This window comes from Astatotilapia calliptera, chromosome 11, assembly GCF_900246225.1.
Source record: "Astatotilapia calliptera chromosome 11, fAstCal1.2, whole genome shotgun sequence".
Taxonomy (NCBI): Eukaryota; Metazoa; Chordata; class Actinopteri; order Cichliformes; family Cichlidae; genus Astatotilapia; species Astatotilapia calliptera.
Genome location: NC_039312.1, coordinates 12,062,962 through 12,078,870, shown reverse-complemented (window position 1 = coordinate 12,078,870; position 15,909 = coordinate 12,062,962). Strand labels below are relative to the sequence as shown.

Genomic DNA, 15,909 nt, shown 5'->3' with positions numbered 1-15,909 from the left:
ATATCTGTAACGGGGTTGCTTTTTTTCTCTCATAATGAATCAAGCTACTTTAGCCACTCTGCATTCCTCTAATCTGATTTTCAAGCCTGTACATTATGTGTACATAGTGACTCAATGTGCTCTAATCACCACTTATATATTACAGAGCTGGAGCTTTTAGTCAGCAGGCGAGCTCACACAAGTTGATCCTTCTGGGATGTTGCAATGGTAGACTGAAAAAAAAGCTAGGATATTAGATATAAAAATGCTTTGCTAACTTTATGGAGCAAGTCAAAGCTTGAAAATGCCTTGCCTTTTTATGTTTTGGAGAAAAGTTATTTGCAAGCATATTCAACTTAAAATGCAACAGCTATGCAGATTTGAAGCTGCTAGCATATACAGGTGTGCTTACAGCAACATTTTATGATGAACTGTATCCTGGAGACAAATGCAAACACATTCCTACATGTCAGACCACAGGGGTTGGAAGCCCACACATTGGGTAGACTAAAGCAATTGTCTGTCTTAAATGAACCATATCCAACAAATGTTGCACCAAATCAGCCGTGGGCTTTCAGTAATAGTAATAAATCACACAGCAACAGTACATTCATGCAGTTGTAAAAAGCATGATAATATATTAAGTAATCCAAAGTATTCAGAATACGTTACTCTCATTGAGTAACGTAACGGAATACGTTACAAAATACATTTTGGGGCATGTATTCTGTAATCTGTAGTGGAATACATTTTAAAAGTAACCTTCCCAACACTGCATATACTACGTTATTAAGTTTGTGTTTAGGAATTCTGTCTTTGGGATGAAAGACAGAACTCCTATAATATTTAAAACTTTACTTTCTGTATTTTGAAAATACACACCATGCTTATATGAATCAAAATTTCAGTGAGTCTTCTGCAAAGAGTTAGCAGCCAGGAATGCTGCAAAAATCTGAAAGTAATCAAATTTGTATCTGGAACAAGCAAAGAATAACACATTCCTGAACTTTCACTCCAAATGCAGGATAACTTGTATTTCTTTATAAACTAAAGAACTACTGGTGTGAAACTTTTTCCATTAATACAGTCAGATCCAGTATACTAATAAAAAGATCACATGTGGACAAATAGGTCATCAAGGAGAGGAGCCCATTTTTCACGCAGGATTGTTTTTCGGTAAGAAAAAACTGAATAAAAAGGAGGACGTACAAAACGAATGGTATTCACTCATTTTTTGCTAGTTCAGCTCACACGGCCCAATTTTTTTCTGTCTCTCATTTGTTGTCCCTTGAGTCCAATAAAGCTGTCATTGTTGAAAAGGCACAATGGTCACAGACACAGACATAAACACAGGCACACACACTACTTGCTTTTACGAGCTTGCTGAACAACGCTGTAGTGTTTACACTGTCGTGCTACTTTGCTGCGGTTGTGAATTCCAGTGAGTCATATCAAGCCAGGCATTATACTAACACGGAATCACTCCAACTTTATGTCAAGACACAGAAAGGGAGAACATAACTTGATGATTACAACCCAACAAAATTTCAAAACCTATGACCAGTCAGTAATGTCTGCAGCATGAGGTTGTTTATGTTTTATTTTCTTTAAGTCAGTTTTACTACATAAAGCCAAGAGTAATCGAATAAAAAGACAGTATACTATTTGAGACCAACCCGTGGTCATTAGGTCTTGGCTTCAACCTCTGAAATATAAAAGCAGTTTGGAATACAAAGTTCCCTTTCAGGAAGGTATACGTACTTGGGGGAGAATGGTCCAATCATGCCAACTAGATTATTAAATAAGGAGGTGCTCAGGGAAAGGGCACTGACTACGTAACAGGAGAAAGTCTCTAACGAAGGATAGGAGAAAAGTACAGAAGACTCACTCATCCAGAGAACTGTCATGTCTGCCACTGAGTACATTAAGTACCACGGTCTCCTCCTGCCCCTGGAGGCCCACACCACGGAGAGCTTGGAGTATGCCCAAAATTTCTGTGTGGAAGACACTGATGTGTTTGCCATCACTTATCCGAAGTCAGGTATGTGTTTGTTCTCATATCTGTTGTCGCTTTTTAGCTTTTCTAGTTGTCTCTGATGGTTTTTGTTGATAAGCTTTAGTTTCCACATTTTATATATGGAGGAATTTATTCCTGTATATTTAAGAAATTTGTTTTGATGGCAGCAAAACATCTCAAAAAAGCTAAGATTTGGGCAAAAGAACACTGAAAAGGGAAGTGACACTAAAAATAATCACATGGAGGAGCATTTCAAAACTTATTTGGTTAATTAGCGACAGGTCGTCAGCAACATGACTTGGAATCAAAAGATCATCTCAGAGAGGCAGAGTTTCTCAAAAATGACGCTAGGCAGCGGTTCCTTTCTGAAAACAGCATTCACAAGTTGTGGAATGGTTTCAGAAAAATGTTCCTCAAATTAATGCCTGCATATCTGAAGGTGTGGGGGTCTGTGCTTATGGAGTGAGTGCTTGCACATCTGGAAAGGTGCCTTCAGAGCAGAAAAGTAACTTTTAGTTTAATTTTTCTGTGATTTTCTGCCTCTTTTTCTGTGATATCCTGCCTTTTTGGCCTAAAGGGACCACCCACCATTGGAGAGGAACTCCTCTAATAAGCACATCAGGGCTTAGGAGGGTAGCTCAAATAAGTCAAACGATATAGACCAAAAGCAAATATCCATTACAGAGCACATAAATGAACCGGCTTGGTCTCAGAAGGATATACAGGTTTCAGAGGAACATACACTGCCGTCCAGGCAATATCTTTTTCAGGGAAGGTCTTGCATATTTCAGCAACATAATGCTAAACCACACACTGCAGCTATTACAGCATGCTTTTATAGTAGAAGGTTCTACTTCAACTGGCTCCTTTCAGTATGGAAGAGTAGCAGCTCTACCCTGAGGCACAATCTCTAATGGAGAGACCAGCCTCCCTTCAGAGAAAGGCCATTTCTGCCAACTTTCTCAAACTTAGAGGTGCTGATTCTCATTCCCACCACTTCATACTCAGCTGTAAGACAGGACAGCAGGGGGGAAAGTGGGAATTTCTTGAAATTCAGAGATTATACATAATGTCCTTATTTATTTAAAAAACAAACTGGAGTATACTCTCTGTATCCCATTCAGAGGTTGCATGAAAATGCTATGCAGTTAAGTGAAGGCTCAACAAGTTAGCTTACTGTTTGTAATAATGCACCTTGTAGGACTGGTAAAGAGCAGACTGTGGGCTTCATGGTCAGTTTAACAGACAATGATGGTGGGAATATTATTAGTAGTCCACTCACTGAGCTTGACGTTTATAGCAGCTTCATACTCTGTAACATCTAGCATCTCTGTTGGCTAAATCCATAAACAACAGTGAATCTCAGAGCAGCAGCATACCTTAGCTGATCACAGCATGTACTCAAAGAAAAATCCTACTGGAGCTCACATTGGGAATTGTTCTTATGTGATTCTTTTCCCTATGCCCACCACTCCAACAGATCTTAGCATTCCCCCACCTACTAAATCCTAATGTAATGTTGGGCTACATAAATTTTTTCTGTTTACATGTTGATGCAAAGTCACCCATCTACAGTGCAGGCAGCAGCAACAAATGTAAGGCTGAGTTAGCTTAGCACAAAAATAGCTGGTAGAAATGTTTTTCAAAGAGCTGTTTTTTTTTATTTTTGTACTGAGGGTACATTTACATCCAGTATAAGTACACATGCTTTACGTATACTTGGTCAAAGAAGTTGAATCATCTGGACGACCCTTTCAAATTTTGATTTGTCAGACCTCTGGAAAATCTTTCACTTAAGTCTTTGTTAGATGAAGTCAGCCTCAAAGAAGACAACAGCCTTTCTGGATCTTTTTTCCCTTGCAGGGCAGGATGTTGTTTTGAAGTTGTGGTGCAATGACAAACTGTGTTCAATGGCATTGTTTCTCAGAAGGGTTCCTGAGCCCGGGCATAGTTTCCAATACAGATTGTTATTTCACTGTTATTTCTTCAGGTACAATCTGGATGCAGGAGATCCTCCCACTGGTGCTGAATGGGGGGGATCTGACCCCCATCCATACCATTCCTAACTGGGAGAGAGTCCCATGGCTAGAAGAGAAACAACTGGCACGGGTGGTGGATAAGCTGGCATCTCCACGGGCACTGGTCTCACATTTTCCATACAGCCTCATGCCCCCTTCCTTCTGTGCCTCCAAAGCAAAGGTAATGACTCTGTGTGATATTCCCAATTCATTCCTGATTATATAAGAGACTTTACACTCATTATGTTTTTGCACTCTTTCTGCTGTAGGTGATCTACGTCATGAGGAACCCAAAGGACATCATGGTGTCTTCATACTACTTCCACCAGATGGCTGGCTTCCTTGAGGATCCAGGAACCTTTGATGAGTTCATGGATAAATTTCTTGAGGGCAAAGGTCAGAGATCAAAACTGCACTTCTATTATCACCAGTAGAAGAGTGGTTGCATGTGAATGATTTGCCAATTTCTATCTTATTTGCAGTGATGTTTGGAAAATGGACAGACCACGTAAAGAGCTGGAGAAACAGTGAACTAGGAGACAGAATAATGTACATTACCTACGAAGAAATGGTTCAGGTAAAACACTTAAAAATTTTTTTGTTAACAACGTCTTCCATTGTTTTCCATGAAAGGAAAGCATAACAGATCACTGTACAGAACACTTTATCTTCGAGTATTGTGTTGTCAGTATGTCTGCAATATTCCCAATAGAAAAGGTTATTTTAATATTCTTGCTGTTAAAAAAACCCTCAAAGTTCATATTACGTTTGGACGTATAGTATTCAACTAATAAAACTCAGACTTTTTATCGTGCCAAAAATGTGAAGCTTAAATCACTCAAATCGCTGACCTTTCAAAGTATGATCTTAAAATGACTTCAGAATGAGCTTTCATTAAAAGCTAAATTTGAAAAACACACACTGTTTCACATAATATAACAACCGTGTTTCTTCCAGGACCTGCCTGCATCACTCAGGCATATCTCCGATTTTCTGGGCTGTAATCTGACTGAGGAAGTCATTCAGAAGATAGCAGAGCATTGTTCTTTCAAGAGCATGCAGAACAACAACATGTCCAACTTCAGTCTAATCCCCAAGGTGTACATGGACAGTGACAAGTCTCCTTTTCTAAGAAAAGGCGAGTTTCCATATCTTCTATCAAAAGTGTTGAAGGAAATTGCCTTCCCGGGTTTCCTCCGTGGCGTGAGCGATAAGCAGAGTTCTGTCCTTTCCTTCTAAGATTCCTAATTATTTAAAGTAACACTCAGGTATGCCATTCAGCGTGTTAGTACGAGCTCGGGAGCAGCTTGGGAGAACAAGAAAACAGAGACTGCTTTAGGTTGCCTTCCCAATCGACTCAAAGGTTTATTTGATACACAGCAGTTTATATAGATGAAAAAAGGTTCGTGTGTCAGCTTTCCCAGTTCAAACCGGTACAGACCAAATAAGGAAACGTCTTCCTGCCTTGTGAGCAAAGAAGTATCCTGTGTGTAGTTTATCAGCTCAGCTACAATTTATGATCATCCCAGCAAAATACACTCCTAGACATAGAATACAGAGTTCTTTCATCAGTGAATTCTGAAACAAACCACCTAGCCTTTAACGAGCCTTTTCCAGGAGATAAAGAAAAAGGGAGGATGGGAGTAAGGAAGTGGTCTCATCTCTGTGGTGTTTTCGACCTTGAGGTACCAGCTTGTGAGTCTCACATTAATTCTTGGGTCACAGAGAAAGAGAAAAACAACTAGTAGATGGGCCTTATTGAGCAACTCTTTTCTGTATAAAACAATCTCCTGTAAATGCTTACCGTGGTATCAAAATATCATAACAGTTCTCCCCTTTTATCATGTAATGATAACATAGTATAAAGACAGAATGTAATAACATAATATAAAGATAAATCATAAATGTGAAACAAATCATAACTGTAACTGGTCCTTCGAGCAAGCTTAATATCAAAAATTCCGAGAGCGTATACATGGTATCACACAACAGACAATAATCATCAAAAACATGCTGCAACGGTTACAAAGGCTACAATTAGTTTCTTCCATCTTCCAAACGTGTCCTGTAGCCACTTATGTAGCCACTGACCGTGACCTGCATTGGCAATTAGTTCTATCTGCAATGCTTCAAGTTTATTCATAGCTTGTGTGAAAGTACAGCATACATCAACGGTTACTAAACCACAGGTACCGGTCCAATTAACAGGTAAAGCTAATCTAAGGGTATTATTGCACAACCAATAAGCATGTGGGATTGGTCTAGTTAGGCGCGTGACCATGTGTGATTTAACTAACTCCCCCCAGTCAGTATCATTTAAGACACCCTCTGGGGGAACAATGATCGATTCTCTGCTCGAACTTGAACTGTGTGTGTGTTCCTCCAGATATGATAAAACTTCAGCCATAGAGACAGCTAGCCATGTCTCATTACAGCGTGCACCTGGGGAGTCAGAGAAGAATGTGTAGTTATCCTTTGTATAATCTATGTGTGTGTCTGGGCCAGTTAACTTTAGTCTGCGCAGACATATCATACTAGTATTAAAATGGAGAGGGATCTGTCCTAAGGGCAGTGAGGGCTTCAACCTATTCTTAGGGCGTTTCATTGGGGCGCAGGTCCCTGCGGTGTCATTAGATAACTTCAATAATTCGCCTAATGGAGTCTCAGGGTTAGTTGGTGTGTGTGTGTGTCTAAGTAGGCAGTCGAGAGGGCTCAGAGTCAACTGTAAAGCGTCTTTAAAGAGAGCATTATCTCCACCGATTTTCTCTAGTCCCTCAGTGAGGGGGAAACCGGATATGGGGTATCCTACTATTACCTGTTCTGGATTAGCCTTTGAACAGACATAACAGTTACTGTTTCCTAAATCACGAGCGGCTGTTCTGGCATTTTCATACCAGGCGTTAGCTCCTGTTCTAGAGGGCGCATAAGATGGTTTATTAGTGGCGTCTATGTTGCTATTTACTGATTTTAGGGAGCGTGAGGAGTGCATTAAGTAGGTGTCTTGCAAAATGGAGCATGAGGTATAGTCAGCAAAATATGACCTGCAGAAATGTGAACATGGTTGCAGTTTACAATACAAAATAGCAAAGAGAAATCCTAAGGTTAATGCGATAGATATAATAAATAACCTAAATATATAAGAAAGTATATAAGAAAAACAGTTCTTCAGTTGTCTCCTGGCCTGGTCCCAGGTTCGAGAGACATTGAATAAGCGTCGTATGATGACAATGGGCATTTCATTTTCTCCATTATCAGGATGAAATGAGTCTGGCTTTATCAGGTTAGACATCATGTGGTACTTTTGGCTTTCTGTTCCTGCTGGATGTTTGAGTACCTTGTTGTTGTTCTTTCAGACGTTGTGTCTTAATCAGTGATTGCGTGTGTGCACTGGATCCGGGCGCTGGCTCGCCTGAGATGTCGTCTACCCGTGTGTTTATTTGCTCTAGTTCCGGGCGCTGGCTCGCCGGAGATGTCGTCTGCTTGATCCGACGCCTGAGATGGTCCGATTGGGCTGGTCTTAACCCTGCTGGCACGAATCCACTGAGGTTGTCCGTCTGTGAGGATGCTGGTTCTTCGTCACTGCCAGTAAAGCCTGGGGGCTGGAACACGCGGCCTCCCAGAGTGTCCTTGGTTTTAGTGGCTTCTCCAACATGCGTCTCCTTGTCTCCACTGGTGGAACTGTGGAGGGGAAAAGCTGAGAGAGACAAACTTTCTGATAGTTATTATTCAGTTTTTCTACCAGGTTGTGAACATCAGTGGACAATGCAATATACATCACCTTCTACTAGCGGTGCCCCTCTGGAAGCTGACCATGGTCTTGGAAATAGTCTTATTTCAAATGGAAATAATTTGGTTACTGCAGATTGAGTCATTCTAATCTCACACAGGACTTGAGTAAGTAATTTGACCCAGGTCATTAAAGTTTTAGCACATGTTTTAATTACTTCTCATGTGAATGAAGATCCTCTATCACTGTTAATTTGGTGAGGTATTCCGAATCTGGGTATTATTTCATTGCTCAACTTTTGACAGACTACTTCTGCAGTTTCTTTTGAGGTTGGATAAGCTTCTACTCATTTACTAAATTGATCCACTATTACCAGTAAGTACTTGATGCTTCCTTGTGCTGGCATATGTGTGAAATCAATTTGTAATGTATGAAATGGAAAATCTGGTTGTGGTAAATGCTGATGTTTTGCTTTTGAGCTACCTACATTAGTTCGCGCACATGTTAGACAGGTTGCTAATATGCTTTTTACTGCATGTGATGTTTTCTCAATTACAAATCTTAATTTTATTGCCCCTATTACCCCTCTTTGTCCGACATGACTCACACAGTGAAAATGTCGGGCAAGGACTGGCATCAGGGAATATGGGAGGGCAATCAAACCCTTAAGATTTTGTATAAGCCATCTCTGTCATCTAAGGTACAGTCATTATTCTCCCAATAGGTGTAATCACATGCAGAGGCTTGCTCTTGTATGAATTTTAAATCAACATTTGTGTCTAAATAGTCTGGGAGTGTAACAAGTGGCAGCTGTAGGGGCACAGATAATACTTCCTGCGGCGGTGGGAGCTGTGATGCAGCTGCAGCCTTGGCTGTCACGTCTGCTAAGGCATTACCTGTTGCTTCGTCTGTGTCAGCTGTACTGTGTCCTTTCGTTTTTACAACTGCAACGGCCGATGGCAGCTGTATAGCCTGAAAAAGTCTTTGAACAAAATCAGAATTTAGCAATTTATTTTCCATCAGCAGATCTAAATCCTCTCTGTCTCCACAATGTGCCAAAGTCATGCACAACGCCAAATGCATAGCGGCTGTCTGTGTAAATCGTCACATGCTTATCCAAATGTAGCTCACAGGCGCGTATTAAAGCCATGAGCTCTGCTTTTTGTGCTGAGTGAAATGGTAATGAGTGAGCCTCTAGTATGATGTCAGGCACTGTTACCACTGAATAGCCACAAAGAAATGAGTTGTCATTCGGCCTTGAACAGGACCCGTCCACATAAACCGTAGCTGAGTCTGGGATAGGTGTTTGCTCTAAATCTGGACGTGGTGCTGTGGATTCCTGTATACGTGTCATGCAGTCATGAACGTCAAGCCTGTCTGAGCCATCCTGTCGGTCAGAAGAACACAGCATAGGATCAATAAATGTGCTGGCGAATCAGGTGTGCTGCTCGCTTTTATAGTGAGATTTGCATATGTTGTTTAGTTATGTTTGCTACAATGGTCGTGACCTGGTGATTGGTGTGTAGAATAGTGTCATGTGAGAGTGTGAGCTTCCCGCAGTCCCTTATCATGATAGAGCAAGCTGCTACTGCCCTCAGGCAGGCCGGCATTCCTGAACAATTCAGGCAGCACCTTTGAGTGGCGGAGGTCAGCACTCCCTGTAATGCATTGAAAGAGGCAGTCATTTCTGTGGACCACAGTATTCGAGGAGGCTTGTCTTTTTTTACAACAGTCACGCAGAATGTGGTCATGAAAAGAACAGTCTGGTATCCACTGTCTGCAATAGTTCACCATGCCTAAGAAGGACGACATTTCCTCCTGTGTAGTGGGACGAGGGACAGAGGTCACAGCTTTGACCCTGTCTGCAGTCATGGAACGTTTTCCGTGAGACAGTGTGAATCCCAAATATTGAACAGAAGTCTGACAGTACTGCATTTTCTTTGCTGATGCTTTGTGGCCAGTCTTTTGGAGGTGCTGGAGAAGCATGTGTGTAGCAGTTTGACATAGTTTTTCACTTTCAGCACAGAGGAGGAGGTCATCCACATGTGGATCAGGGTGCAGCCCTGGAGGAGTGAAGCACCATTGAGAAAGCAGCAGAGCTGTCCATCATGCCTTGGGGCAAACGAGTCCAAGTGTACTGCTTATTTCTATGTGTGAATGCAAATAACGGCTGTGTGTCTTCATGAGAAAAAGGAGCGGAGCATAAATCCACCACGGGAAAATGTGTATGCAATGCATGTCAATATGCTGTGAACATCTGAAACGAGAGGTGGCAGAGGAATGTTGACTGCATTAATTTGCCTTAAGTCTTGTATGAAACGCCATACGCCAGGTTTGTTAGGCTTTGGCACAGGATTGACAGGAGTGTGGGCTTTATTACTCCTGTAGTCAATAAATCTCCTATCATGACATCTAGGGCTGCGGCTTTTTCCGTGGAAAGGGGACATTGCCTGACATATACTCGCTTTTTGTTTTTTTTTTAGCTGTGCGTGATAAGGTATGCAGTCAATAAATCCTATATCATTCTCACTTTTAGACCACAATGTCATATTCTGGTATTCAGCTGGCAACGTAAGTGCAGAAATAGTACAGTGGATAGGGTAGGTTAGATCTATGTGACGACATGGTGTAGTTATGTCATAAACTATGTCTGAGTTATGTGACAAAATCACTGTTTGACCTTCACTTGTGTGAACAGTTATCATGTTGTTGAACAGTGTGAGAGAAACAAAAGTGTGGCTCCCAGTCATGGGATTACCTGTTAGTGGCGTCTGTACACGTTTTTTTTTTTGGCACAGTGTGTGACATAGAGTACCGGACAAAAAGGATGTTGAGTTCATTCTCTGCTGAGGGTCCAGCTGACACAGAGGATGTTCCTTCTCCATCATGTCGGTACATAGGGCAGAGAAAACATAAGCTGTTATCAGTGTCAGCAAACATTTCACCCTTTATGTTAAATTAAATACACAAATTCATTTTTGCTTTGGGTGTCTGCGGCTGCTGGAAAACTGAGCTAAATTTGCACCTCTAGCTTGTCCAACAGTGCATAAAGCGTTTTATGAATACTAGGATAGATTCATCAGGCTTCTGTTTACACATAGTTACTGCATTTAAGTCACTTTTGTCTCTGGACATTGTTAGCAGGAATTTCTTTAGATTCTTAAAGAAATTGGTGATTTTGTCATTATTTACCCTCCTTTTGTCCATAGCGGTAACATTTGATGCATCACGTCGCGGCATTCTATCATATATTTTCTACAGGACTACTTTTCTTATCACAAATGATATTCAACATTTCTACTGACCTGTTTTCTGGCGATAATCGTTCGGGATAAGGCTCCGAAAAGAAATTAGAATGCATTGAACTTCTTAAGTTGTAAACAAAGTCAGTCACATAAGCACTCCCGCATGTTCTGGATACGTGATCATGGACGTCTTCACCGATTCGCGGACGTAGGTTACACGTAACCGGAAATGGGAGTTATACTGAGCCGTTATTTGAGACTTTATTTTGTATTTTATTAATTTTTGGTTTTACAGGTACTTTAGATTTTTTTATCGGACCTGTCTGTGGTCTTTGAATAATTCTGACCCATGTTCAGTGATTTCCAGAGGGGTTTACACGCTAGGAGGATTTAGGTTAGTATTTTCGCTGCGGCACAGCTGAGGTCACTTTAAATTTATTGCTAGCAATTTTTTGTTTGTGTGAGCAACTCTCACTTAGCGAGCAACTTCTCGCTTAACGAGCAACTTCTCGTAAAACAACAGGCAACTTCCTGTGTCTTTCTGCTTTTAATTTACTGCTTTTAACCCTTGTATGGTAATCGGGTCTGTGAGACCCGTTCAACTTCTCCCTGTGTCACTCTTTGGTGAGCAACTTCTCACTTAACGAGAAGTATTTAAGACAACAGGCAACTTCCTGTGTCACTCTTTGGTGAGCAACTTCTCACTTAACGAGAAGTATTTAAGACAACAGGCAACTTCCTGTGTCACTCTTTCTGAGTGAGCAACTTAAAATATTCAAGACAACAGGCAACTTCCTGTGTCCACCAACACCACACAAGGGTTAATTTACTTTATTCGGGGACTGAGGAAGTCAGTCAGTGTATCTCTCTGGATCACTAAGTGAAACTTCGTCAGCATATCCCGTTTTTTTATGGATCGATCACTGAGAGAGGTATAATAGGTCTTTATATAAATATGAAAGACGCATATTTACCTTCTGTCAGTAATCCCACTTCTGACACCAAAATTGAAGGAAATTGCCTTCCCGGGTTTCCTCCGTGGCGTGAGCGATAAGCAGAGTTCTGTCCTTTCCTTCTAAGATTCCTAATTATTTAAAGTAACACTCAGGTATGCCATTCAGCGTGTTAGTACGAGCTCGGGAGCAGCTTGGGAGAACAAGAAAACAGAGACTGCTTTAGGTTGCCTTCCCAATCGACTCAAAGGTTTATTTGATACACAGCAGTTTATATAGATGAAAAAAGGTTCGTGTGTCAGCTTTCCCAGTTCAAACCGGTACAGCCCAAATAAGGAAACGTCTTCCTGCCTTGTGAGCAAAGAAGTATCCTGTGTGTAGTTTATCAGCTCAGCTACAATTTATGATCATCCCAGCAAAATACACTCCTAGACATAGAATACAGAGTTCTTTCATCAGTGAATTCTGAAACAAACCACCTAGCCTTTAACGAGCCTTTTCCAGGAGATAAAGAAAAAGGGAGGATGGGAGTAAGGAAGTGGTCTCATCTCTGTGGTGTTTTCGACCTTGAGGTACCAGCTTGTGAGTCTCACATTAATTCTTGGGTCACAGAGAAAGAGAAAAACAACTAGTAGATGGGCCTTATTGAGCAACTCTTTTCTGTATAAAACAATCTCCTGTAAATGCTTACCGTGGTATCAAAATATCATAACAAGTGTATTTTTAGATTTCTTCCCAGAATCAATTTCTTTTCTCATCAGATGTTTTTATGTTTATGTGACTCAAGCTTGACATGTTTTTGTTGTCAGGTATTGCTGGAGACTGGAAAAACCACTTCAGCTCAGAGCAACTGACCCGATTCACCTCTGTGATTTCCAAAGAGCTGGAGGGTGAGAGCTTCTCTCTGCCATGGAGCCTGGATTGACCACCATAGAGATCAGGAGTGGCAAAAATCCTGGCCTGTTATTTCAGACCAAGTAATTCATGCTAACTGAGCCAATATTCTTAAACTTATTTATGGTTTCAATATTAGGACCATGAGTAAATAGCATTAGAAGTAGCAACATTTATTCACATGTCTTCTAATACAATTAAACCAGGATTCAGAAGCCTCACTGAGTCCATTAAAGTTCTCATAACTGGCATGCTTTAAATTAAATGGAGACTATTTATAGATACAGATAAAACTAGCTTGACAAAATATTTAGTGTATCCTGATATAAATCTGAAGCCACAAGCACTGGACATTAAAGATTGTACAATTTGTGCTGATTTACCCACAAGGAAATACTGTTGCAACATTTGAATTCCTCACAAATTAAAGTGAGATTTTTATACCTCTATACTGCTGTTTTAATTTTATTTTCCAGTCCACATAATATGCTGAAATCTGTCATTTTTTAGTAAGCACTTTTTAACTTATTTTTATCTCTAATAATTATTTACATCTTCATTATTTTAATATGTTATTTTTTGGAGGGGGGAATTGAATAACTACTTTAGATTTAACTTTAAAAAAAAAAAAAAAGTAAAAAATTATAATTTGCCCAGTGAGTCTAAACTCATGCACTAAAATGTACTATGTGAATACTTAATTTCTGTTACTTTGGTATTATTTAATCATAAAATACAGGTTATCGCTTATTTGTGTGATAATTTAACAGAAATGATGCCTAGCAAGAGGAGTAAAAATATAAATCTGATGTCTGAATGTACTGAAAAATGTTGGTAAAGTCCTTCAGATTAAAAAAACCATTTTTTTTCAGGACCATTTCTTTTTAGGCTAATAAAATTGGTGTAAGAATTTATAATCTGATGTAGTCTCAGCCTTCACTGATAAATGATGGCTTTTCCACAGCCATAGCAGAGATGCTTTTATTTAGAGTTGCTCTTAATGTAAACCAGGTGTTATTACTTTAAGTGTAATATACTTAATTAAAAAAATAATGCAGGGCAACTTTAAAGGAAAACGTGTTACAAGAACAGTCTAGAATCTAGATTTTAGATTTATTGTTATGTATGGTCATTCTTGGACATTTTCTTTACTGCACCCTGTGAACTCCTAGATTGCACACTTGTTCTTTGTTTACCTCAACTTTGGACTAAATGAAGAAAAGGCTCAGTACACCTGGAACTCAGTGTAATTGGCAATCAAAAAATATAGTTAAACATTACATGAGCGATTACAGACTTTGCACCACATAGCGTGCACTTCATCTACTCATAATGCACCAGATCAGTACCAGATGAGGAGTCTCGTAATACCTGATCCAGCTCGAATTTGAGCCAAATGTGCACAAATTTTATTAGATTAGAACGTTCAGTGTTATTCAAATCATATTCCTTTTAGAAACTATTGAACAACAAAACAGTAAAATGGGAGACAACAGTGGAGAAAAGTTAGCTTTTTTAAAAGTATCTATTTTAAGATAAATGAACATATTTGTACATTTTGTTTAATTAATTAATAATTTATTCTGAAAATATATAAATTTTTAACAGCATTTATTTTAAAAACTCAAATACAAAATGAAATGTTGCTTTCATTTTACAAGTAAGAAAGGGCAAGCAACAACAAAAAACAACACAAAACTGTACATTTATTATTAAAATTTCACACAAACACACAAATAAAATGCAATTGTTCAACACTAAACAGATCAAACAGGATCTGTGCAGGATTGGATCAAGAATGATACATACACTCCTAACAATCTAGCACAATTCGACATTCCTTCAATTCCTCACATTTAAACCCATTTAAAATATTTTCTAATATGGCATCAGACATGCCAAAGTAGAAAACAATGTGGCAGCAACTTTAGGTTAAGGCTTCTTTGGCTTTTTGGTGTTCTTTGGGACCTCCACGATCACCAGCGGAGAGCAAAACAGTCGAGTTCAGTATCTGCTGCACTTGCAGACGAGTGGTTCTTCCACACAGCTCCTGTGAAGACAAAGCATGTACCGTTTGACAAACATACCCAACATTCCAAAGTGAAGTTCATTCATTGATGGCTCTGCTGAAATGTGGAACATTGAAGAGTTAAACACATAAATGAGGTAAATACAAATTTAATACGGTTAAAATCAGACAATCGTATAAGCCACAACCACCTCACTACACAGTTATCATGGTCCTGGGTCAGTGATCGAGTGTTTTCTGTATTATTATTATTATTATTCTGTGATTTCATCATGGTTTATGATTAGTAGTGGTTTAGTTCACTTTTAATGTTAATTATGTTGTTCGCCCCTGTCAGTCGTGTCTCTCGTCATTCCTGTCCCTGTGTCCCACGTTTCCTCTGTTCTGTATCAAGTCTGTGCCTGTTGTGTGTTTCCTGTTTTACTTTGAAAGTCTGTGTCTCATGTCAGTGTTGTTTCCCTTGTCTCGTCAGGTCTAATTTCTCCCAGCATGTTTCCCTCCTGTCGCCCATTCCCTGATTACTCCAGTTTGTATTTAAGCCCTTTGTTTTCCACGCCTTGTGTTGTGTTGTGACGGCTGTGAAAGCTGCCGTTTTAAATTCATGCCTTTGTGTTCTGTGAGTCCTGCATTTAGGTCCAATCTCCTGCCTGCACATTTACACAGCACATGATATCATGACAGCAGTAGCATTTGTTAGAGGATGGAACCACAGGTACATGTAGGTGAGCTGTTTTGCTGAGCTGCTCTCCAGGACTAATCAGTTTCACTATCGGTGTCAGTATCACCAAAGATGAGTCTACCAAACAAGCCTTGTTACTTTTAAGCATGGATAATTGAAACGTTTGCTTCATTTATGACTACCGATAAATCAGTGATGAAACTACAATAATCAAGAATTGCTGACATTTCAAATACTCATCAGTCTAAGCTAAGAAACCCTGTGTGACTTGGCCTCAAAAGCACAAAAACAGTCCAGTACTGGACTTTATCTGTTCTTTTTTTATATGGAGTTGCCATGTGCTTTCGTAAAGTGAACTAAGAGAATAA

General features: G+C 39.8%; 2 protein-coding genes across 3 annotated transcripts; one reads left to right on the top strand and one right to left on the bottom strand.

Moving 5' to 3' along the window:
* Window positions 1–1,007: 1,007 nt before the first annotated feature.
* Window positions 1,008–13,256, top strand: LOC113032041 (sulfotransferase family cytosolic 2B member 1-like). The gene is made up of 6 exons (XM_026184688.1): window positions 1,008–2,020; window positions 3,987–4,195; window positions 4,284–4,410; window positions 4,497–4,591; window positions 4,972–5,152; window positions 12,749–13,256. The coding sequence occupies exons 1-6, from the start codon at window positions 1,885–1,887 to the stop codon at window positions 12,862–12,864; spliced, it is 864 nt and encodes a 287-aa protein (XP_026040473.1). The 5' UTR covers window positions 1,008–1,884; the 3' UTR covers window positions 12,865–13,256.
* On the bottom strand, window positions 5,806–11,662 carry LOC113032040 (uncharacterized). Of its 2 annotated transcripts, none has more exons than XM_026184686.1 (2): window positions 11,047–11,662; window positions 5,806–7,708 (listed from the first exon to the last, which is right to left on the bottom strand). In XM_026184686.1, the coding sequence occupies exon 2, from the start codon at window positions 7,304–7,306 to the stop codon at window positions 6,017–6,019; it is 1,290 nt and encodes a 429-aa protein (XP_026040471.1). In that variant the 5' UTR covers window positions 7,307–7,708; window positions 11,047–11,662; the 3' UTR covers window positions 5,806–6,016. The 2 variants fall into 2 exon arrangements, 1 of the variants encoding a protein (XP_026040471.1); XR_003273839.1 differs by lacking the exon at window positions 5,806–7,708 and adding an exon at window positions 10,522–10,617.
* Window positions 13,257–15,909: the final 2,653 nt, after the last annotated feature.

Bases quoted from the DNA above. Each gene is read 5' to 3' on its own strand.
- LOC113032040 (XM_026184686.1), bottom strand. From the start codon at position 7,306: ATGATGTCTAACCTGATAAAGCCAGACTCATTTCATCCTGATAATGGA.
- LOC113032041 (XM_026184688.1), top strand. From the start codon at position 1,885: ATGTCTGCCACTGAGTACATTAAGTACCACGGTCTCCTCCTGCCCCTG. The intron at 4,196-4,283 runs GTAATGACTCTG...TTTCTGCTGTAG, and splicing joins TCTGTGCCTCCAAAGCAAAG to GTGATCTACGTCATGAGGAA. The intron at 4,592-4,971 runs GTAAAACACTTA...TGTTTCTTCCAG, and splicing joins CCTACGAAGAAATGGTTCAG to GACCTGCCTGCATCACTCAG.